This window comes from Marasmius oreades, chromosome 3 (assembly GCF_018924745.1).
Source record: "Marasmius oreades isolate 03SP1 chromosome 3, whole genome shotgun sequence".
NCBI classification, from domain to species: Eukaryota; Fungi; Basidiomycota; class Agaricomycetes; order Agaricales; family Marasmiaceae; genus Marasmius; species Marasmius oreades.
Window position 1 is genome coordinate 2730228 of NC_057325.1, and position 20941 is coordinate 2751168.

At 47.9% G+C, this 20941-nt stretch overlaps 9 protein-coding genes across 9 annotated transcripts; 7 read left to right on the forward strand and 2 right to left on the reverse strand.

The window, feature by feature from the left end:
* Positions 1-387: 387 nt before the first annotated feature.
* UBC2 (Ubiquitin-conjugating enzyme E2 2) lies at positions 388-1364 on the forward strand (the record flags this gene model as incomplete). Its single annotated transcript, XM_043150855.1, has 3 exons — positions 388-513; positions 577-703; positions 755-1364. 3 exons carry the CDS (start codon positions 388-390, stop codon positions 1120-1122), a joined length of 621 nt encoding a protein of 206 aa, XP_043011945.1. The 3' UTR covers positions 1123-1364.
* A 636-nt stretch (positions 1365-2000) lies between these two features.
* On the forward strand, positions 2001-3005 carry E1B28_006215 (uncharacterized protein). Its single transcript, XM_043150856.1, has 4 exons — positions 2001-2167; positions 2224-2550; positions 2611-2754; positions 2805-3005. Exons 1-4 carry the CDS (start codon positions 2018-2020, stop codon positions 2913-2915), a joined length of 732 nt encoding a protein of 243 aa, XP_043011946.1. The 5' UTR covers positions 2001-2017; the 3' UTR covers positions 2916-3005.
* E1B28_006216 (uncharacterized protein) lies at positions 2982-5546 on the reverse strand. Its single transcript, XM_043150857.1, has 5 exons — positions 5450-5546; positions 5095-5396; positions 4088-5011; positions 3551-4022; positions 2982-3492 (listed from the first exon to the last, which is right to left on the reverse strand). Exons 1-5 carry the CDS (start codon positions 5466-5468, stop codon positions 3194-3196), a joined length of 2016 nt encoding a protein of 671 aa, XP_043011947.1. The 5' UTR covers positions 5469-5546; the 3' UTR covers positions 2982-3193.
* A 260-nt stretch (positions 5547-5806) lies between these two features.
* On the forward strand, positions 5807-7890 carry E1B28_006217 (uncharacterized protein). The gene is made up of 7 exons (XM_043150858.1): positions 5807-6022; positions 6081-6246; positions 6301-6979; positions 7036-7048; positions 7113-7245; positions 7297-7403; positions 7461-7890. Exons 2-7 carry the CDS (start codon positions 6143-6145, stop codon positions 7862-7864), a joined length of 1440 nt encoding a protein of 479 aa, XP_043011948.1. The 5' UTR covers positions 5807-6022; positions 6081-6142; the 3' UTR covers positions 7865-7890.
* Positions 7891-8369: 479 nt separating this feature from the next.
* E1B28_006218 (uncharacterized protein) lies at positions 8370-10517 on the forward strand. The gene is made up of 4 exons (XM_043150859.1): positions 8370-8757; positions 8923-9113; positions 9163-9495; positions 9550-10517. Exons 1-4 carry the CDS (start codon positions 8473-8475, stop codon positions 10016-10018), a joined length of 1278 nt encoding a protein of 425 aa, XP_043011949.1. The 5' UTR covers positions 8370-8472; the 3' UTR covers positions 10019-10517.
* An 851-nt stretch (positions 10518-11368) lies between these two features.
* E1B28_006219 (uncharacterized protein) lies at positions 11369-13563 on the reverse strand. Its single transcript, XM_043150860.1, has 8 exons — positions 13429-13563; positions 13300-13380; positions 13169-13244; positions 13009-13120; positions 12781-12958; positions 11786-12729; positions 11668-11731; positions 11369-11610 (listed from the first exon to the last, which is right to left on the reverse strand). The coding sequence occupies exons 1-8, from the start codon at positions 13474-13476 to the stop codon at positions 11479-11481; spliced, it is 1635 nt and encodes a 544-aa protein (XP_043011950.1). The 5' UTR covers positions 13477-13563; the 3' UTR covers positions 11369-11478.
* Positions 13564-13699: 136 nt separating this feature from the next.
* Positions 13700-14833, forward strand: E1B28_006220 (uncharacterized protein). The gene is made up of 7 exons (XM_043150861.1): positions 13700-13818; positions 13873-13940; positions 13997-14036; positions 14091-14337; positions 14391-14405; positions 14462-14640; positions 14691-14833. The coding sequence occupies exons 1-7, from the start codon at positions 13729-13731 to the stop codon at positions 14724-14726; spliced, it is 675 nt and encodes a 224-aa protein (XP_043011951.1). The 5' UTR covers positions 13700-13728; the 3' UTR covers positions 14727-14833.
* An 811-nt stretch (positions 14834-15644) lies between these two features.
* Positions 15645-18040, forward strand: E1B28_006221 (uncharacterized protein; the record flags this gene model as incomplete). Its single annotated transcript, XM_043150862.1, has 15 exons — positions 15645-15752; positions 15801-15918; positions 15980-16130; positions 16185-16271; positions 16328-16439; positions 16501-16550; positions 16610-16738; positions 16794-16998; positions 17051-17087; positions 17140-17252; positions 17303-17369; positions 17426-17538; positions 17590-17614; positions 17673-17771; positions 17826-18040. The coding sequence occupies 15 exons, from the start codon at positions 15645-15647 to the stop codon at positions 18038-18040; spliced, it is 1629 nt and encodes a 542-aa protein (XP_043011952.1).
* A 375-nt stretch (positions 18041-18415) lies between these two features.
* On the forward strand, positions 18416-20810 carry E1B28_006222 (uncharacterized protein; the record flags this gene model as incomplete). Its single annotated transcript, XM_043150863.1, has 6 exons — positions 18416-18567; positions 18624-19006; positions 19061-19615; positions 19673-19791; positions 19865-20030; positions 20107-20810. The coding sequence occupies 6 exons, from the start codon at positions 18416-18418 to the stop codon at positions 20808-20810; spliced, it is 2079 nt and encodes a 692-aa protein (XP_043011953.1).
* Positions 20811-20941: the final 131 nt, after the last annotated feature.

The window sequence follows — 20941 nt, forward strand, 5'->3', positions numbered from 1 at the left end:
GAAGTAACTCGAAATATGCAATCCGGCGTCTTCGTCATTGATCTATGCATATCGGGTGCAGCACGCAGATGTCCCTGTGTGGGTGGCAACATATAAGTAGAGACCGAAGCAAAGGAGGGCGCTGTGTGCCACGGTGCTGAGAATCCAGGCTGAAGGACTACAGTATGCTCAATTTCTGCAGGTCCTGATGAATACGAATTCGTTCGAAGCAAAACGTCCAAGTTATCGAACGAGAGGCTTGACGATATATACGCAGATCACTGTCATAAGCTGTGAAACGTTCACGAGTGAAATACATCGCAAGATGACGTCTGGGTCTACAGTGGATCCAAATGTGTAAATTTTGAAGCGTCTATGGTCGGAGGATGCAGAAGGACCCAACATCATATGATGGAAGTCGTTGACCGACACTGGAAAAGTCCATGTGGTGGCCGTGCTCCTGCTGACAAAGAGGAGTCAACTAGCTCCTCGTCGTCGCAGAGCCACAGCTTTTTCTACGTCTCAACCACCATGGTCAGTGACGTTCCCTTGCAACTCTCAGGTATCAAACTCAATAAAAATCCTACTTTTCTCTAGTCTAATCCCTGCAAGCGACGTCTCATTCGCGACTTCAAGAGATTATCGTCTGATCCTCCCGGTGGAATTTCTGGAAGTCCCTGTCCAGACAATATCATGTTATGGAACGCAGTCATTTTTGGCCCAGGTCAGCGGTCACCAAGTCATCTATCAATCGTTCTATTGAAACTCTGAATAGCGGATACACCCTTTGAAGATGGAACCTTCAAACTCGTGCTAACTTTTGATGAATCCTATCCCAATAAACCCCCTTCAGTCAAGTTCCTTTCGCGAATGTTCCATCCTAATGTCTACGCTAATGGCGAGCTTTGTCTGGATATTCTCCAAAATCGTTGGTCGCCCACATACGATGTCGCTGCTATCCTCACCTCTATACAAAGCCTCCTCCACGATCCAAACCCCAACAGCCCCGCCAACGCAGAGGCAGCCCAACTGTATAGAGAGAATATGAAGGAGTACGTGAGGCGTGTCAAGGCGACTGTGGAAGAGAGTTGGTTGGATTCTGGAGAAAATGTGGAAGGAAGTAGCTCGGATGCGACTGTTTAGATTTTCGTCGTCGGTACCTTCGTTCACACCTACAGGTTTATGCCTGTCGTTTCATGTCTGCCCTCCTTTCTCTCAGTCATTTGTATTTTACACTGCATCCCTACTTCCCATCATGCGTTTCCACATCAATACCTGACTGCCATTCATCATCATAAAAGAGCCAGGGATTGTTACTGTAGTTTGAATAGATTATTGAAGAGCATTATCTGGCGGCGCTTTCTTTTGAATATCTTAGACACTTCACGATATCAAATGTTGAATGTTCGTTTCAGAATCACCCATTTTTGAATGAGTTCTCTGTGGTCTCGCAGCAACTTGAAGGATGTGGAACCATAATGGGTAAAAGTATGGCCGATCCGATATACTGATGTAGAGCAGTGTCGTCAAGGACGGTGGCATGCGTCAAAAGGCAGCCGGGGCACACGGCCTTGAGCGCTTGAGCGCTTACCGGAGTCAGCAAGACTTAGCAGCGCTTATAGTTTATCAAAAACGGACGGCAAACTTGTGTGCAACACGTGCCGTTGAGGATTATAATATTTTTTACATCTAAAATAAATAAATAAAAAAGCCCTTTGTTCCCATCCCATGTTTCCCGTCGGTGCCTCCGAAGTCTGTCTGAGAAAGTACTATCGGTGATATCGGAGTTCAGAATACTAAAGGGCAGCTGCCTCGAAATGTGCCCATGGGGCGCTAACCACCGCCCACGTTCAAAGGCAGGGCACCAAGAGGCACCGCCCGTCAAACACTGATGTAGAGTCCCTGTCTGATCTGCATGTAGACAGAAACGGGTGGGCAGGTGTGAGGTGCTTGACAACCGTAAGCCGGGGGCACCGGGCATGGGTAGACCGGAATAGTAGATTTGTATGCCTGGTTACTATCAAAAATGTAGACAGAAATGGGCGAAAAAACAGCTACCAGTCCCGATGTAGACAGAAACCACCTCAAAATAGCCCAGACATGGCTACCATCTCTTCATGGAGACAGATCAGTAGTATCTTCTCGTTCCACCACGATGCCTCTATGTTCTCACCGTTTTCCGCTTCCAGTACGTATCCTCATACTCCATTGGCCTTAATCCAAAAGCGTTCCGATCTCTCGTAGGGCTCGCCTTCAACATGCACGCTCGACACCGTGATTGCTCCCCTGCCTTCACTTTGCCTGATTATCGCTTTCTCTTTGCTCTCTTTCCAACTCGTCAAGGTGCAGGGAATCGCAAATGGTTTTCAGAGGCTCCCTTATCCCATATGGGTGCATTTCATCTACATGTCCCTGATTCTCGCTGCCCTCGGAATGACCTTGTTGGAAATTGCGCGTTTGGTGGCGGAAGGGATGGGCGTCGGCCTTTTGCCATTGAATAGCATAGGATTGCTCCTCGTCCTCCATATTTTGTGGCAAGAAAGGAGGGTCAGAACGAGAGAAATACTTCAGGTGACCCGCTTCGTAGCTTTCAATACATTCCCGTGTGTACTGACTCGGATCTCGTTTCAGCTTCTCTCTGCCTACTGGCTCTTCTTGGCCATTGTAGAAACGGTTAAAACTGTCAGATTGCACACACTGGAACAAAACAACCCGAATGACCTAGAAGGTTCAAAGTATCCAAGCGCCGATCAGCTTTTGGACAATGTGGTCATGGTAAGCGCTTGAAGCGGTCCTCTTGTATCGCTGACTGACCTTGTCTCCAGCTAGCACTATATGTACTCTTCCTGTGTTTCGAGCCCGTCACGCTGTTCTTGTCGCGACGCGAGAAGCCCGCACCATTCGAGTTGCATGGTGTTTTACTATCCGATCACTAGCCTCAACTCCCAGCGCTCCTGTATCATTACCTTGATTATAATGCACGTCGCCGATTCACGCATCTGTTACACAACTCATAAAAACATCGATTGAGAGACATAGATAAAGTGGTCCAAAAATCAGTCGAAATAAGTAAACTAGTACAGGATAGTGGGTTTCATATGTTTAAACACAGATTCGAGACAAAGACTCACAAAGACAAGGGGCATATAGTGACTTAATGATACACATACACACTTGGAAACCAATCAAACACAGATGTAGCTAGCCTCACCTATCACAGTTGATTCTCAAGATCTCTACGGCCCGCATTCTGAGACGCTGCATTGACGTTCGGATTCTGACCGCCCCTTGAGGTCAAGCTTCTAAAAAATTCACTGGGGCGACTGAGCAGACCGGCACCACTCCCACCGGGAGTGGTGGAAGTAGTGGCGGGGAGCGGTAAACCAGGTCCATTCGTTTCCGTGTTGTCAGTGATGTCTTGTTCTTCATCTTGGGAATGACTTGAACGCTCTTCCTTCGCGGAAGTGGGTACAGGCGGAGGGTTGGTAGTTATCCTCAAGAGGGAAGTGTACGCTGCAGGTAAAGATACGTCGTCAGCCTCAAAGAGTTTAAAGGAGGTACAGATACGGACGTTGCCGACAAACTGGACAGAACCACCCCTTGGCCTTCCTTTTCCTTCGTGGGTTGGTAGTAGCAGTAGTAGTTCCTGCTCCGGTCGTATTCTCGGCGTTACCACCCGCTGTAGCACCTTCAGTGGTACCTTCGGTAACCCCATGGTTGGTGGACGTCCCGTCAACATTCGGGGCTTCCTCTCCTGAGGTTCCCTGTGTAATAGCACCTCCGGCACCGAACTCCACCATGTTCAAGGCACACTCCTTACATGCCACAAGGTGCCTACAAGGTAGTAAAACGACTTCACGTGGAGATGAAAGACAAAGCAGACATTCGGAAGTTATATCGTCACTGGTGTCAACTGGCACGGTAGATTGTTGTGGCGGATAGGTATGAGGAGGGGTGGGTAGCGGTGCAGTGGGGGCTGGAGCATGCGAGCTAGAGGAAGTAAGGCCATAGATTTCGTGTAGTTGAAAAACATGAGGCCCAATCTGAGGTGAAGGGTGGCGAAGGATGGTGTGAGTTTGACTAGAGTTGAGAGGAAGATTCCACGCACCGTGGCTTCACGTTTGACAACCTTTACGACCCAAGGTCTGGTGTCCTCTTCCACCGAATCATCTTCTACATTAATTCTTGCTTCCCTCTCTTTGCCTTCACCTAACGACGGACCTTCCTGCTGCTCCGAGTTCTCCGAAGCCTCAGTTTTGGATTTGGTTTTCTTCTCAGTTGCGAGGCGGGTGCCGAACCTCTCAACACAGAGATATGTAACTTGCTCGTTGGGACTGGCCAGCTCTGTGCCTTGTTCATCTAACGCTACAAGACGGATTGTCACCTTAACCCCTTGATCTGCATCATCCTTCTTCTTTTCCTTTGCAATATTACTGTCTTCGTTGTTGGTGCCATCATTACCCACAGGGGGCGACGAAGCATCAACAACCGCCAACGCAGGTCCAGATACCGACACGCCGTTTCTCCTACGACGGAAGAGATGTGTGATTCGTCTGCGATTATGTTGCCGACCGGCCTCAAGAACATTACCCCCGAAGCCAGCCTGCTCAGACATGTCCTGGCCCTTCTGCTTACCTGCAGTATCTACTGCAGGTGCCTTGTGCATTTCGAACCTTCCGAGTTCAAGAACGGCACCTTCCTCCAAGTTGAGCGCCCTACCAAAACCACCCTCAACTACAGATTCAAATACCAAAACCTTCGAGTGGCGAGGTTTTGAAGGGATGTTGGATGCTGAGTCTACAGAGGGCTCGATATTGTCGGAAGACATGCTGAGTGCTTCAGGGTGCCTAGGTGGAACGAGAACGTGGACATATATACCGCATTTTGGTGCATCGCAGTCGTATTCGAACTCCAGGGCATGTTGAGAATGAGATTCATCAGGATGTTCAAGATCTAGGGCTAGCGGGGAGAGACGAAGAGTTGGTCGTTTCAGATTAACGAGAGCTTGTAAAGTTGTTGTTGGTTGCGATGGCTAAAAAAAAACCTCTCATTAATGAGCATGTCGCGTGACAACGACTAACTCCTGTGGTGACCGAACAGAACAAATCTATTCACCTCCTTGCTCTTCTCAATCCAAGTCTTGACAATATCCATTGTAAGTTCATCCTTGAGGACCTTTTTCTCCGTTGCTACAGTCCAAGAGGGACCTCCACTAATGACGCCGATATTGGGACCAAAGAGTGAATCAGGAATCTTTTTATCTTTGACCCCATCCTTCGGTTGTGGGTTACCCTCGCTTTGTACACTTAATCCACGAAGAGTTCCAGGGTTTCCAGCGTAAGCAGTGGTCATCGCATTAGCACCTGCAGTTCCAGCCTGTTGCCTCCTCGAACGATACCAAGCTGAATAAGATTGGGCTTTTTATCGGTTTCAATAAGAGCACTGAGGATGAGAATGAACCTCTACTGACCCCAGATAGAAATGCTCATCTGCTCATATACTGCTGAATTCGTGTGAGGTGGTGTGGTTGAGGGGAAAGAGGTTGCAGTTGCGTCACTCAGCGTCAGTGACACCGACCTGACTAATCGCAACTCTCATGTCACTCTGCAACTTAATATAGACTTTAAGTTTCAACGACCGAGTCCTTCAAGACAACCTTGGACTGATGTGCGCACTTTACTACTCCAGATTATTCCGTCAGGTGTTCTCTGCACAGCGTGCTACGGCGTGCCTTCGACATATGGTCGCACCGGAGTAACCCGCGAGTGCAATGATTGGTAGCGGCAGGTATCCGGAAACCGTACTTTTTTTCAATACATAAAGATAAAGATTTCTGGCACCTCATCGACATCATCGACCTGGTCCAGTATACTATCACCGAACACTACTGGCTGATTGAACAAGACAATATTCTGGCTTTCTGCATCCCCACAGGCTGCACAACCCTCTGCCGGTGCCTCTCCAATGCTTATTCCCGTTCACGCCCCCCAAATTCAGTCGCCGGATTGAATGATCAATTAGCGTAGAGCCAACATCACGAAAGGTGAGCATGCGACAGGACGTTTTCTTGGCGTTGGCCGTAATCAATTGGACTTCTGGAGTTCAAAATCTAAAGGTCTTCGTTCCGAGCCCGCTTATCGCTTTGAATCGTCCCCAAACGATCATGTTCGCCAAACTCTCCACTACCTTGTTGTGCGTCCCTGTACTTGCCCAAAATATTCAGCTTGACGTCAACTTGGGCCACGAAAGACGAGTTGACATTGAAAAGTGAGTTTGTACCTTAACTTGACCACCCATCAGCCACTCAGTCTGGCTCTCTAGAATGGACACGACGATTGCATCACTTGCTCAAATCGCGACCGACAACGGAGGAAACCGTGCTTTTGGTTTGTCGGGATATGACGCGTCGGTAGATTTCATCCTCAAATCTATCAAGAAGTTCGATAAGGAACGTGCATTTAATGTCTGGACCCAGCCCTTCGAAGGCTTGTGGACGCAGATCACGGTTCATCGTCTGAACATATCCGAAACGGAATCGTACATTCCTGTCGGCCTCACGTACTCCCCGTCGACGCCAGTTGGTGGTGTTACTGCTGAACTAGCGATCGTTCCGGGTGACGCTAAACCCTGTAACGCTGAAGAATTATTGGCTACGGGTGCTAACGTCACTGGAAAGATCCTTTTGATTGAGCGTGGCTCATGCCCCGATGGAACCACGTTTGCGGGAAAGGTCAAGACGGCCAAGGGCGCAGGCGCTATCGGCGCTATCATCTACAACAGTCAGGATCCTTTCATTTCTGGTGGAACCCTCAGTGCACCCAACCCCGAATACATCCCTGCCGGATTACTCCAGCGGGCTCAGGGTCTATCGTTGAGGGATCGTGTTTTGGCAGGAGAAGTCTTGAATGTTCGTTACGAGCAAATACAACTTCTTGAGAACAGGACGACCGTTAACGTCCTCGCTGAGACCAAGGCTGGCAATAAAAATAATGTGATCATGGTGAGTCTTCGTTCTATACGGCAACCCCACTCCTACTCATATTGTTATCATGACAGCTCGGAGCTCACCGTAAGTATACTACATTCTCAGCGTTCCCAACAGTCTTTAAATTCATCATGTTCCTGCGGACTAGTTGATAGTGTTCAAGCTGGGGCTGGCGTCAACGACGATGGGTCTGGCACTGCGCTCATCCTTGAGCTGCTGCGTACCCTCGATGCAAACAAAGTCAAGAACCGAGTGCGATTTGCTTGGTGGGCCGCTGAAGAGTATGTGGGCTTCGCCATTGCTATGCTTATCGCAATCTAACATTTCAATAGAAATGGTCTCCTCGGTTCCAAGCACTACACCGAGAATCTCCCTACCAACGATGTGAAGAAGCTCTTGGTGTATCTCAACTTCGACATGGTTGGCAGAGGTTACTACGGTCAGTTCTCAGTTCTTGCTCTTTGGCAGAATGGCTCAACGCTATGAATGATTACAGGCGTCTTCGATGGCGATGGCTCAAGGTACAACTTGACTGGACCACCAGGCTCTGATGTGATTGAGGATATCTTTACCAAATGGTTTACTGCTCGAGGTATCAACACTACCGAAGCCGCCATAAGTGGTGGCAGCGATTACCTACATTTCATGCAAGATCTAAACAAGCCTATTGGAGGTTTGCACACCGGAACTGGCGTCGAACAGGACCCCTGTTACCACCAGGCTTGTGATGGTTATGAGAATGTCAACATCACTCAGCTCTATATCAACACTCAAGCGGCTCAACACGTCCTGTTCGAATTGATTGAGAATGGTCCGAGAATTATTCCCAAGACTAGTTATCACACTAGTACTGTCTTATTGAGCAGGTCGGGAGGTTGGACCTACCTGAAAGATGATTAGAAGCACAGTCGTGGGGCGATGTACATAGTACAAATGTATCTTTTACGTTAACTCAAAGAATTTACCGGTCCAGTGCGAGAGTCAGAATGACACGGCGGAGGGGCGGAATGATCGCCTAACTCGACTCAAGGTCGGCTTTATAGATCATGTTAGTGGAAGGAGAGAGAACTAGTAAACCTCAAGATTCTTTACCGCCTACGGCGGACACTTATAGATTTGAAACTTGTTTAAAACAATCGATACGAGCCAAATTTAGTTTAACACCCAGCCGGGCACGGCGAAGTTCGACCGTCGCCGCAAATGAGGTCAATGGCCAGTAGTGAATGTGAATAATTCATGAATAAGGACACATGGGTTGCCTTAAGTTCATGATCAGAATGGAGGTAAGTGGTTTGCTGGCAATCAAGGCAAAATATTAGTAAAATATAGTTACTGTAAATCCGTAAATAAATCTAATCATTTTTTAGAGGAACTTGCGTGACGGCGCGTCACGCATGTATGTAATATTGTGACTGGAATGATGCCGCTCCGCTTTCCTATTGCTTTCCCTTTGACCTCAACGTGAATTCCCTCCCCCCAATTCTCCTCCCTTTTTCCTCCCTCCCATCATGAAACCATATTCCGTAGCAACATTATTGCTACTTGAACTCCCTTTGCTCTCCTTAGGGTTCACATGGAAATTCAACCAAACACCCTCACAATGCGGCCAGCTCACTATCTCTATCGACGGCCAAGGCAAACCACCCTATTCAGTCCTTATCCTTCCTTCTGGTTCAACTCCCTTCCCCAATGGTACCGAAGTCAGGAAAATATTGGAAGCAAAATCCTCTGGCAACTCAGCAGAAATTACTTTTCAGCTCAATTACCCCGCCAATTCACAGTTCGTTGCAGCGGTGAGTTGCACTTATCCTCTCACATCGAGAACATGTAGTCTCTTGGCGACTCTTGTGCGGGAAGAATGTCAGATATTCAGGCACCATGAAACTCAGAAAATCATGACATCAGCTCTTGTGTAACTCAGTCCTACAACAGTTTTTCTGACTTCTCTTGATCAACAGGTTAGCGATTCGTCAGGATTTGGTTCTGGAGGCACTAGTGCAGCTGCACAAGTCACTGAATCCAACGACAGTAGCTGCTTCGACCCCACACAACCCGTTTCTCCCGTGTGGGTGTTCAACCTCAACCCCCCCAGTCAAATCGTGCAGTGCCAGGATACGAGAATATGGTGGGATCCATCAAAAGTCCAAGGGTATGTCAAATATTGAAATAGTAAGCTGTATCCTCATTCCCATTTGTAGTGAAGTCAGTTTCCTGGGTGTCATCCCTGGTGGACAATCATTCCAGATTCCACGAGGAGCTTTAACCACTGTAGCTAGCCAAGGCCTTGGTTTCACTTGGAAGCCCAACCTTCGCAGTGGTACAATTTTACACATTGTAGCCAGTGACGACCGAGGAACGGGTAGCGGGGGTTCGACACGTCCAACTGTTGGGGATAACATTCAGAATGACAATTCTTGTTTGAACAATTCCAGTCCAAGTTCCACAGCTGGCAACCCAGCTGGTGGCTCCTATCCTACCGACAGCCAAGGCAATGGGGTACATGGTGGTGGCAATTCTGATGGTGGAAGCCAGTGTGTGATTCCCACTTGACCTTTGTGTGCACAACTCATTCTTCTCTTTGATAGCACCAATGTAGGAGCCATAGTCGGTGGAGTGATTGGCGGCGTCTTCGGTCTCATTGCTCTTGTTCTTGTCCTTCTCTTCTTCCGGAAACGTAGTCGCGGCCGCCGTTCTAACGAAAAACCTGTTGACCTCCTCAACGCAGACGAAGGCGATGAATCACACCGATCAGAACTACCGCAATACTATGAGCCCGAGCCATTCCTCATCCCAGATCCGACTGTCGTTGGATCTGACAGAAGCTCGGATGGCCGACCTCTGAGCGGGAACTACAGCGAGAGGCCGAGTAGCAGAAGCGGTACGCCTGATGTGACGTCGACATCTACTGGGACCAGGAAGGTGCCACCGAGACAGTTCAAGGCTGTCAACGTCATTCAACATGATGACGCCGGACCCAGCGAACAAAAGCCTCCCGGTGTCGAGGAATCAGAGACGATTGAGTTGCCACCTGCTTATACAAACATTCGACAGTGAAGGATGCAATTCGACCTAATCTGTTCACCTTCCCTTCGTTTGCGCTATTGCGTTTTCTGTTGTTCCCGCAATTCAATCCTTTCCTTGTCTTTTGTTTTGCCGTACTAGGGCTTGTATACCTCGATACGTATCCCTTTTCAGTTATTTCTTCATTCTCACATTGTTTCCGGTAATCAGTTCTACACACTTCCGCATCAATGACCTATAATACTGCATTACTGCCACTTTACCTCGACGTGTTCAATCATGCATTAATCCGACTCCAACTTTGCTCCAGCACACGATATTTATTCTCCTCGGACATTTGACATTCATTGAATACTTCCCACTCCATTCTCCGATTTTACAGTTTCCTACTCCACCTGTGAACTCCATTTTAACGTCTCAAAAAGTGGACTATTACGAACAGTGTTATACGTACTGCTCCTTCGGCGCCCCTTATGTACTCCATGATCACCTACAAGTTCATGTGCGTCTCCACCGAGGAATCCGAAGCAACCTCAATACGAAAGCGCGAACTGGGAGTCCTCAGTCCTCCTGCACGTACAAAAACAAGAACTCAGATGACGCTCTTGGAGGAAAAATTAGGAGTAAGCGTTGCTAAGAATGAGCTTGTAAATACTCTAGCAGGAAACTACCTCGTCATCTCGGTCGTAGTGAGATGCGGTGTTCCAAGAGAGCACATACGAAGCCGTGAGACGATTGGGATCATTTGATGGAAACGGTTGGGAAACGGAGAAGTTTGCATAGTGCTTACCAAAGCTAGCTTGTGAACGCTGAGTTGGTTGGAAAACGTTGAGGAAAGGTACTAGATACTCAGCGCTCAGCCGCCATAAGCCCTCTCAATCGTATTATGGTGATGTTTTCCGGCCGAAATCTCAGTTCCATCGTATCCAGCCGCCGTGGCTACACGCCAATATCGAATGCACAAGTCGTGAGGGAAATGAAAACGAGAAGATCATTAATGCCATTGTAAGTCCGTGACCTTTTGCTGGTTCAAGTGAGCGAATCGGGCAGGGTGTTCAAGAGCGTCTAATTAACGCATTGGTATTCTCATCAGTGACTTGAGGCCATGGAGAGCGAAGGAGATGAGACGACGGCAGCGATTATGATAACGCAGGAAAAGGACGGTATCGATTCGGGTATGAACCCCATCGTTCTGTAAATCAGTGAGAACGGGAAGACAATGGCAGTTCAGTCCGACTAAGGCGAGGATTCCAACGTTCACCAATCTTTACAACCAAGGGTTAATCCTGGGCCATTCGAGTCCGACAAGTTGAGGTCACAGGATTATTTTTTCGCGCATGGTTCTTTAGAAGGGTAGATCTGGGAGGTGCGAAACGTTAAATGTTTTGGGCGTGAATCTAAGAATTGTATTTCTATACGCTGAGACATGAGAAATAGATAAAAAATAACACTCCAGAAAAGACCTAAGAATACCGATTGGTAGTAAGTCGAAACTACAACCGTGAAAAAAGTAATCCAACAACAACATAGAGTATAGTGGTAGGTGGCGTTAATATACAGTACGACCAGAAGATGGTTCGACTAATCAATCGCTCGAACGCATCGCCAGAAGCTGCTTGAGTTATCTATAAACGAATGGCGGATCAATGGCGAATAACACAGCGAAGGAGGAAACGGAATACCTGTGCGAGGGTCAACGCGGGAGGTGATGCCACCAATAGAACATTTGACAGGACGAAGACAGGACTACGCGTTGTAAAGTTAGTCATCAGTGGAAAACATAGAGCAGATGTAACACACTCCTCGAAGACCTGTTGAATGTCAAATTTCGCGGAGAAAGCCAGCAGCGGAAGTAACAACAAAGGCGTGATGATCATTCTCGAGAGTACAGCGATAATAACTGTCTTAGTCTCTCCGATCTCTACAGTATGAGACGGGGGCTGTTGATGATCTTGCAGGACCTCTCTCATGTGGTGGATCAATGTAGAAGTTGAACTAGACTCCCCAATTGTCCTGCCATTGGCAGCTGGTATCGAGTTACTTGCCTCTTCTTTTGGTGTGGGATAGAAATATGCACCCAGTACGACCAGGGTTACTGGGATAGAACAATTACCCGCACTTGTCAAGGCTCCCTTGACAGGTTGCATGTGTACGTCGAGTGCATGTTGCAGGGGTTGAACAAGGGCAACAATGATCGAGAGAAGGGCAGCCCAAAGAGGTACTGTCATGAACTCGTTGAAAATGCTCCATGCTCGATAAAAACGTCGCATCGTGGGTTTAAAGAAGCGCCTGATTCGGGATAAGGTTGATTGAGGGCTTCCGTGACTGGGTCCGCGATGGACAGGGAGTGTGCCAGATCGAAAATCATGGTTGTTGTCCTCATCCTCAGTCATTTCGTCGTCAGAGTTGACACGTGAGTTGGAGGTTGTCTCGATTTCGGGTAGAGCCACACGCGACTGATTCGGTGAGTTAGGAAATGAATTGTAAAATTTTGATTGCTGGCGTTGGGGTCGTGGAGGACGCGATACGCCTTCGATAACAATCGCAGGTATGCTGGGTTTGATTGGTGGAGTGGCAGCAGAGTCCGAGCCACTGCCATTCACGTAATGGCGGAAAGTTTCATCGAAGTCGCATTCTGGGGATGAATCGATCAAGTCCTCGTGCTCTTCGTCGTTAACCGGAAGTCTGATAGCACCCTCGTCGTCAGCTTGAGATAGAAGGCGCACACCATAACTCCATCGCAACTGTTGAAATATACATAAACTGACCGACCAAATGAAGTGATGAGTACATACAATCATTCCAAGGGTGCTATAAAGCACAAGGTACGTCAAAGCCCTTCCGAGCATCGTGTTCTTGGTGTCATCGTCAGTCCAGCGTAAAGCATGGTTCATGGTGACGACGAGACTTTGCATCAAAGCTATCGGAAGAGAATTCGAGTTCATGAACATGGACGCTGCCATGGCAAACGCCCTGAGTAATTTTGAGTCACTTTTAGAAGCAGACTGATAGTGAAACGCTACCTTTGTGACTTTTTCAGTCGGAATATTGAACCAAGGAGAAAGGGAACGGTCATGGAGACAGCCGTCACGACCATAAAAAACAATGGAATAATCCATAGTTCTCTCAATTTCTCTGCAAGTAGTTGTCAGAGAAATGCGGAAGCATTCACGAGGCCCATACCGGGGGATAGAAAGAAAGCAACTTTTGAGAATAACAGCGCCGGCGTAAACAAGGAAACGTTTAGTCTGTTGAGTTGCTGTCGAGACACCGAAGGTTGAGATTTTTAAACTTGCTGTAAGCGAAAGACAAACTTTTTGTGTCTTCTTATCAAGGATTCCTTTGGAAGCAAGGATGTATCCAGCCAGACATAGAAGAAAAACCTCAAGAATGGACTATAACAAAGTTAATCCAGGCCATTGTGAGTGATTGCAACGTCGTACCGTAAAAACAGTGAAAAGGAGAGTTCCTAAAGGGAGATCTTGCCTCATGGAAAGTGGAGGTGGGTGGGAGGAGAAGGACCGCAGACGAACAACTGTCGCATTACCTCGTTGTGCTTGGCATGCATTCGAGACGCGTCGAACGTGGGCGTTACGATATGTATAGCCACACGGTTGCCGGTGACGTCGAACATGATGGAGCTGATAAGGTTGATGCGCAGATATGACGCAAACCAAACATTACTGTAGCACCTGACAGGTCACGTTGGCCGCAACTCACTTTGTCGTAACTCTCATCCAACAATGGCCTGGCTCTGTACAGGGAAGACAAACTCGGAACTCATTTCAAATCTTGCAATGAATCGAATATTCAGCTCACAACTTGTCGCCAGTGTAAGTTCTCTTTTTGACTCATTTCGACTCGCATCGACTCAACATTCACTCTAGGCGATGAATAAAGTTGATCGAGGAAATTATGTTCTTCGTAAAACGGAAGCCTATGAAGATTCGCCTCAGTTCGTCTCATTGAACCTGCTCCGTTGGAGTAAAAGCCTCACATCCACATTCGTAGAGTAATCGGATATGGAGCTACCATAAGTGCTCCACATATGGTTCGCACAACATAACCATTGCGCCAAGAATGCGCTGATGAGCTGCTGAAACAGCATGCCTATGCCTCTGAGCATCTTCTGCCTTATCTTCGTCCGGGTTCCAAGGTTCTCGACGTTGGCAGTGGATCTGGTTATTTGGTTGCCGTACTTCATCACCTCGTGTCTCCAGGAGGGAAAGTCGTCGGGGTTGAGCATGTGGATGAACTCGTCGAATGGTCGAAGGAGAACTTGAGGAGTGATGGACTTGGGAACGAACTGGAATTGAAGAACATTCAAATCATCGCTGGCGATGGTCGCGAAGGTACGTTTTATGTACTTTCACCCGTTCGGAAGCTCAAGCGGCGTTCATGGCAGGCTATGTAAGCGAAGGTTCGTGTGATGCGCACTCCAAGCAAGGACCTTTTGATTTTGACCTCATGTCCCAGGTCCTTACGATGCTATCCACGTTGGAGCAGCAGCGCCCACGGTTCCACAGGCGTTAGTAGACCAGCTAGCTTCTCCTGGTCGCTTATTTATTCCCGTCGGCACCTCTCTGCAAAACATTCTACATGTTGACAAGGACGCCGAGGGGAACATATCGCAAACAGAGGTTATGAGTGTTCGCGTAAGTCTGCACATGATCCCATTTTTCACTGACTCCTCAACCTTTTCAAGTACGTGCCCCTTACCGATCGAAGTATGCAGACCTAATCCTTTATCTGTTTGTACAACGCTCTACTATAAGATAATAATGTACTGCCCGTCCCCTGACGCTACTATGGTTGAGTGAACGTTATTGCTCAAGGTAAGTACCTCCGTACGCAGAAGATACGTTCGGTCCTTCTGCACAATTAGATAGATAGACAGATTACACGGCGTGGTCCCTGAAATCGGAACTGCCGCAACTACTCAGGAGCAATCTCGACCCTCTCTTGGTAAAAGAGTGTACCTAGGCTCGAGCTTTGAATCGGTCATGTGCTCGCCATCGACGGACTCCGGAGTCGTCGGACAGGTCTCCGCAACCGACACTATAGATCATCTCCACTCTATCTTATCTTCCTCGAACCACAATGTTTGAAGTTGAATATTGGCACGCCGTCTGTGTCTTCCAGTAGATCGACTTCTATCATGCCATTGCCATTGCCGAGATACTGGTCAAAGTCATCTGAATCCAGTACATCCACGCCGGAGGCTCGTCCTCATCAGGTACGTCGTCAATGGTGACACGTCTCGACGCGCCCGGCAGTCATTACATATCGTGAAGTCTGTGCAGTCTTTGCGCTTTACTTGCTTTGAGCAGCTGGTACACCAGTGAAGACCTAGAAACTGTTTTTAGACATGTTTGAAACCATATATAGCAACTCACCTTCATGTTGTGCCTCTAACCGCTTGTCTACATTTCTCTCATCTTAAGTACTGGCGGTGAAAAAGTATCGATTTCAGTCATCGAACTGGATAAATGGGTAATAATATGTCTTCTCTGTTGATTTTCGAGGTTTGGGAAAGGTAGAATAGAGTATGAAAGGGTTGCGCGCGACATTGAAACGGAAACGAGAAACAATTGCAAACAAGTTGTTCGGGCCCCTCACCCGTTGATAAGGATTGCTCGCTTCGCTCGCAACTACTGACATGTCATTGTTATTGGGAACCTGGGGAGACCGCAGCGGCTATATCCTCCTTTCTCTGTTCGCTGTCCTCGTCATCTCACGCATCCTGAAATTTTATAATGGTCTTCAGGTCCGTCTGAACTTCTTTTATCACATGACGACTCTAATCGCATTCCAGGTAGTTAATGTTTCAGGTTATCGGCCACTTTTCGGCCCTTTAGGGTTCCCTGGGGTTCTCCTACCAACTAGGTGGTGGAATGTGGGGCTTGACGTTCATTACCGGAGGCGCCATGATAGTGCGTGCGAATTCTTGTGGTCCTCGAGTCGATTCTGACATTGTCGTTGATCTACTTAAAGTGTATAAGGAAAGCGATTACATTTCAATCGTTCCATTTATCAGCGGAAAACCCCAAATCTGGACCAACAATCTTGACGTTGCCAGGCAGATTGAAGGAGGGGGGTTGAAAGGAGTGTTTCACAAACCGTTGGAGTCCAGTGCGGCGCTGAGGTGTGTTGCCTCGGTTTCTGAAGGTGTCAGCGCATCTTGCTGAGGTATATGTAGGCTTTGGGGCACGAATCTTGCTGCAGCCAATGGTGAACAATGGAGAAGGCATCGTCGCGTCATGGGTCCTGCGTTTAACCAAAAATTGTGCGGTCATTACTACTTCACAAATCCTCTGAAATTATAACATCTTTTGATATCAGGTATCGCATTGTGTGGAAGAAAACCCAAGAAATTTACAGAGAAATGGTAATGACACCAGAATGGACCAACGAAGTTGTTCCCATTCGGCCAGTTCAGTCCATAACATTCAAGGTGAGCATCTTATGTTTTATTTTCTCATCTACCTCTCTTACTCCTCGATTCCCACTGTCAGCTAGCCCTTATCATTCTCGGGTCGTGTGGTTTCGGACTCCCTGGTACCTGGTATAATGAGCCTTGGTGAACACTGATTTCTCATTGACTTGCTCGACCTTTTTCTATAGGTCTGAACCTCCGAGGACACAGAGTAACGACAAGGCTATGACAGTCCAGGGCGCCCTCCGAATTGTGGCAGACACGGTTCAACTCACACTCTTTGCTCCAGGATGGCTGAAGGCGTTGCCTATCAAAAGGTATATAGGCTTCTATCCGTCCTTCCTTCGGTCTACGGCCTCACAATGAATAAAGTTTCAAGGACTCACAGAATGCGTACCGTCAATTGAATGATTTTATGCAGGATCAAATCAACCTTCGGAAAGGCTTCATCAATGGGCAAATTGCACCTGAAGTGGAAGGCTCTGACGAGGGTGTGGACAAGAACAATCTACTAAATTTGCTTATTCAAGCGAGCGAAGATGAAGAAGGGAAGTATCAATTGAAGGACGAAGAATTGGTAAGACTGGCATTTTCACGTGCGCAAAATATTTAATGTGTTGGTAACTCAGATTGGCAACGTTTTCTTGCTTCTGCTGGCCGGACATGGTATGTCTGTCAGTCCTGTATACAATGAACAGTCAATGAATATTCGTTGCAGAAACCACAGCCAATGCATTAGCAGGGACTTTCGGTTTCCTAGCTGCCGACGGAAAAATCCAACAAGAAGTTTACGAGAGTATCATTGAAGTACTTGGCCCAGAACGAGATCCTGTATGGCTGGTCTACTACTCGATGCACACCGACTCACCTGAACTTTATAGGATTTCGAGGATTACAGTAAGCTCAACAAAGTCATGGCCTCCTTTATCGAGACGGTGAGGTTGATTCGTGGGTGACATTTCTTCTCTTGCCGGATTCATATTGTCTAAGTGGGACGGATGCAGCTGGCGGTCATGTTCTTATTCGGGAAGCAGGAGAAGATACAATCATCGATATACCTGCCGATCCCAAGTCCGGCAAGCCGAAACGATCGCTGCCATTGCGGAAGGGGGTTCAGGTGGGCAAAACTGATCCGGCAAGGGCGTATACGGCTAACTGACAGACACAGGTTGTCGTTGATATGATTGGTCTCCGTAAGTCGCTCAAGTCGTCTTCCCTTGAGCACGCTCGTGTATAAGTTCCGTGAACTAGATCGCAACCCTCGATATTTCGACGATCCGGAGGAGTATAGGCCCTCGAGGTGGTTCCATTTACCGAACGATTCGGAGCTTTTCACTGGATTCAGTGTTGGTGAGTCTTATATATATTTTCCCTCATAACTATATACTTCATGTCGGGCATTAGGTCCACGTGCATGCATTGGAAGAAAGTTCGCCTCTCTGGAAGCTGTTTGTTGGCTATCGATGGTCTTGCGCGACTGGGAAGTACAACCACTTCTCACAGAAGGGGAAACTATCCAAGAATGGAAGGAGAGAACATTAGTTCCCAACTTCTCGTTGACTCTCGGTGTATGTGACGTCCCGGTGAGGTTTGTAAAGAGACCGAAGGCCACGGTATAACCTTGAGATTACGGCGTCAGTATGAATGGACGTATGTATCCCGAGTTTGACTCCACTCTTCTACTGGTAAAATGGAAATGTAACATATTATGCAGATTTTTTTGTTTCGTAATATTGAATCCTTCATCAAGCGGGCCGCGTTCCCGATCATCATCCATTTCACTCTTGAAAGTTTTACCACCAGCGAAACTTACAAAAACAGCTCACAGGACATGTCGAGACGAGAGTGACTTACATATCAAGTCCATCCTCATTCTGTCACAGGATAACTGAGCCAGGCGGATAAAGGAGACGAAAGAACAAGGGACGATGGATCCACAGTTTCATCTCCAGGTCGACAGTGGAGGCGGATCATATTCATCTCCTCCATCCATTATGTCCGAAGACGAAGAAGATTGGGAAGATTATGTTGAGGGAGGTTATCATCCGGTCAAGGTAGGAGAGACGTATAATAATGGCCGCTACATTGTAGTACGAAAACTTGGATGGGGTCATTTCTCGACAGTGTGGTTGGGGAAGGATATAAAGTACGCATATCTTCACTCCCCCCTTTTTCTTCTTCTCTAACTCAAGGCCCTTGCAGGCTAGACCGTCATGTCGCACTCAAAGTGGTTAAATCAGCTCCTCGTTACACAGAAACTGCGCTGGACGAAATAAAACTCCTACAACGGCTCATAACGTCTTCTGTTCCCCCCTCAAAGTCCTCTGAACAACGACCACAAGTATCGCCAGCTCTTACCCATCCCGGGCGCTCACATGTGATAAGCTTCTTAGATCATTTCCGTCATAGAGGCCCAAATGGTCTCCATGTTTGCATGGTTTTTGAAGTCTTGGGCGAGAATTTACTTGGGCTGATAAAGCGGTATCAACAAACGGGTGTTCCGGTCGCTCTGGTGAAGCAAATTGCGAAACAGGTGTTATTGGGGTTGGATTACATGCATAGGTGCTGTGGTGTGATCCATACCGGTGGGTTTTTGCACCAGATTGCCTAAAGTCCGTATTTATTCAATGAACCATTAGACCTCAAGCCAGAGAACATCTTAATATCGATCCCAAATGTTGAAGACGTTATACTTTCCGAACTTTCCGCTTCCTCCTCTCAGCCGTCATTGATAGGTGTGCCCCCCTCGGCTGGACGTGGTGGTAACCAGACACCACGATCGGAGTCGATCGCAATATCCCATTCACAACCATTACCATCTCCGTCTTCGAGTTTGGGTTCGTCCAATTCTGGTTTTGGAGGAAGAATAAATTCCAGTGCAAGTCTGGATAAGATGGCATTCACGATGAGTAAGATCGACGATTTGAACTTGAAGGAGGGATCAAACTCGAATGCCGGAAGCGGGAAGGGCAAGGGCAAGGGTGTACAAGTTGGTGGGAAAGATGACAAGGGTACATCTCCAGGACCAGAAAACCCCCCTCCCCTGAAGAAACCGAACATGAAACCTCCGAATGGTCCTTCGTTACTTTCTCAACAAGCGCCGATGCACAGGAAGGATGAATATCCTCCTCAGGCCAATCCGCTGTCGTTCGACGAGGAAAAGATTACAGTCAAGATTGCTGACTTGGGGAATGGTGGGTGGTTTGGTTGATTTCTCTGTAAATGCGGAAAGGCCGACGCACAGTTCGTAGCAACCTGGACAGAACACCACTTCACGGATGACATACAGACACGTCAATATCGGTCCCCCGAGGTTATATTGGGAAGTAACTGGGGACCTACCGCAGACATATGGAGTTTGGCTTGCTTGGTGAGTTCACTTTCTTCTCATTGATAAGCCTTCACACTTGGCCGCATAACTCATACATGCCCTCATCGCGCAGCTGTTCGAACTCATTACGGGTGGTGACTACCTCTTCGACCCTGCCTCTAGTTCCAGATATTCCAAAGACGAAGACCATATTGCTCAGATCATGGAGTTATTAGGGCCGATACCTCCAACCGTGTCGATGGCAGGGAAATACAGTGGAAATTTCTTCAATCGCAGAGGTGGGTACTGAGGTTTTTCTGCTGTGGAGGGCCTATTTCATCTCCCGCGCACAACGCTTATCTCGCTCTTTCTCAGGTGAACTTCGACACATCAAGAAGATGCGATACTGGCCTCTTGACAGCGTCCTGAACGAGAAATATCTTTTCCCTCAGGCTCAAGCTGACCCATTGACCAACTTCCTTCATCCGATGTTAAAGCTTGATCCTGAAACACGGGCTAGTGCTATGGAGTGCCTTTCAATCGGAAATGCGGCTGGGGGCTGGCTTGAAGGTGCAGGGACCGTGATGGGCCAGGAGGATGTTGTCAAGAGATTCAGGTTGGGGAAACAACGACAAGAGGCTCAGGCGCAACCGAAGCCATCGAAAGAATCGGAATCTCCGTCCTCCGGTTTACCTTCTTTGATTACGCCCTCAAGTGCTGACGGACAAGGTAAATCAGGTGGACCGATTGGTTATATACTCGGTGGAGTAGGTGGAGCCGCCGTGCTAGGAACGGTTGGTTTTGCGGCAGGAGGGCTTATACCTGCGTTATTTGGCGGATTCCTGGGCGGCTTGGAGGCGAGTTTGGCGTCAGGTGGGATGAAGGTGAACACTGGTGATGGTGGTGGGGCCGGCGGTGAGACTAGTGCAGGGCAAGGACAGGGACAAGCGGGGCCGAGCATAACGGTCGAGGCATTGTCTGATGCAGCGAAAGAGATGGAGGACGGTTGGGGCGATGCGATGAAGGATGTTGACGAGCATGAAGTACCCGTGGGGTCGCCTCCAAACGCGAAGACTTAGCCACCACTGTCTTACTCGTTCTTTCTATTCTTCAATCAAGAGCCTGTTCATTTCGCGACATGATACCATCTGATATTGTACTCTTAACACATATGTTTTATAGAAATAGGGTCTATGTCCTTGTTTCTGAA